This window comes from Lepidochelys olivacea, assembly GCF_965140295.1.
Source record: "Lepidochelys olivacea isolate rLepOli2 genome assembly, chromosome: 14".
In the NCBI taxonomy this organism is placed as follows: Eukaryota; Metazoa; Chordata; order Testudines; family Cheloniidae; genus Lepidochelys; species Lepidochelys olivacea.
In genome coordinates this window covers 36,787,935-36,789,928 of record NC_140424.1, presented here as the reverse complement: position 1 = coordinate 36,789,928, position 1,994 = coordinate 36,787,935, and the positions used below count along the sequence as shown (strand labels likewise).

At 44.0% G+C, this 1,994-nt stretch overlaps 1 protein-coding gene across 1 annotated transcript; it reads left to right on the top strand.

Moving 5' to 3' along the window:
• Nucleotides 1-517: 517 nt before the first annotated feature.
• On the top strand, nt 518-1,477 carry LOC311530598 (olfactory receptor 14A16-like; the record flags this gene model as incomplete). The annotated part of the gene is made up of 1 exon (XM_084647415.1): nt 518-1,477. The coding sequence occupies one exon, from the start codon at nt 518-520 to the stop codon at nt 1,475-1,477; it is 960 nt and encodes a 319-aa protein (XP_084503541.1).
• Between the last annotated feature and the right edge of the window lie 517 nt (nt 1,478-1,994).

Genomic DNA, 1,994 nt, shown 5'->3' with positions numbered 1-1,994 from the left:
AGAACACAGCTGAAAAATTTCCAACCAGCCTCTATGCACAGAGTTTGGGGTGGAAAAATTACAGATGAGTTGCTATTTACGATGCTGGGTGAGTCAACGTCATATTGCCCTGCAAAGTGAGAATCAGGCTGTGTTAGAATTTTAGTTGATCAGTTTCATACCCAAGTTGTGAGAATTGTTGGGTTTGGAGTGTGCTTTGTTCCATCCTTCATATTGCATTTTATCAAGCCACACCTTGGGCCAAATCCTCAGATGAGATAAAGTGACGAAGCTCCATTGACTTTAAAGGAGCTGACCTAATTTACACTGGTGTGGTAACGTGACTCATTGATTGTCAGAGGCGAGGAGCACTAACAACACCTACTCATTGTAAGTGATGAGATCTGTGCACTTTTGACATTCATAGAATGAGATATTAGGGAAAGGGGAATCAGGGCCATTCCCTCTGTTGCTCTAATCCTGACCATTGTCTTTCTCATTCCCTCCACAGACATCGCACAGTGTACTGCAGAAGAAAATGTCCAACCAAACTGCCGTGACCGAGTTCCTTCTCCTGGGATTCTCTGACATTCGGGAGCTGCAGATTTTACACTTTGTGGTGTTTCTACTGCTTTACCTGATATCCCTGCTGGGGAACCTTCTCATCATCACAGCCATAGCCCTTGACCGCCACCTTCACACCCCCATGTACTTCTTCCTGATGAATCTGTCCATCCTAGACCTCGGCTCCATGTCTGTCACCATCCCCAAATCCATGGCCAATTCCCTCACGAACACCAGATCGATTTCTTATTCTGGATGTGTTGCCCAAGTCTTTCTCATCTTCTTCTTCGCTTCAGCAGATTTTGCCTTACTGACCATCATGGCGTACGACCGATACGTCGCCATCTGCCAACCACTGCACTATGAGACAGTGGTGAACAGGACAGCATGTGTTCAAATGGCAGCCAGTGCCTGGATCACTGGAATTCTCTACTCTGCACTGCACACTGGGATCACCTTTGAAATCTGCTTCTGTGGAGGCAACGTGGTGGATCAGTTCTTCTGTGAAATCCCCCAGCTCCTCAATCTCGCCTGCTCTGACTTGTACCTCATTGAAGTTGGGTTTCTCATCTTTAGTTCATTCTTAGGCTTAAGCTGCTTTCTTTTCATCATTGTGTCATATGTTCAGATCTTCAAAGCAGTGCTGAGAATCCCCTCTAAGCAGGGTGGGCATAAAGCCTTCTCCACCTGCCTCCCTCACCTCACCGTGGTGTCCTTGTTCTTTAGTACTGCAACCTTTGCCTACCTGAAACCCACCTCCAGCTCAACCTCAGGTCTGAATCTCATAGTGGCTGTTCTTTATTCTGTGTTGCCACCGATGATGAATCCGATCATCTACAGCATAAGAAACAAAGAGATCAAAGGTGCACTGAGTAAACAGATAGGTTGGAAGTTATTCACTAAGAACAAAATGTCCATATGTCTCCTTCGGTAGCAATTTCATTCTGTATTTCTTTATAAATAAAATCTGATGACATTATTGCCTCCATGAGAAAATACTGTGCACTCTGTTTATGCGGAATTGGGTATTTGCACTAGTAAAGATACAGACAAACATGACTCAAGAAAAAAAGGAGTTTCTATAGGTTTACACCAATGTAAATAAGATTGGAATATATCATATACTGCTACCGATCACCATACTACCTGAGACCCTTGCCTATAAAATCAGTAGCCATAGCAGAGTCCCTGGTAAGGTCTTTTGCTCTTCTTATATTTTGGGATAAAAACTCAGTTGGTTTGTTTGTTTGTTTTAGGAGGTTTTGGCAGTGGAAAGGCCTGAGAAGATGGTGAGTGTTTGGTGAGACGGGATTTTCAATATTTGTCCCTTCTTGGGAGTATCCATATGTCATCTCTTTGATGGGGTTTCCTGAGCGAACTGAAGGTTTGCTCCCCACGATGACAAAAGAGTGCAAAAGAGGATTATGCATGGCTTAGTTCCTACTGACATG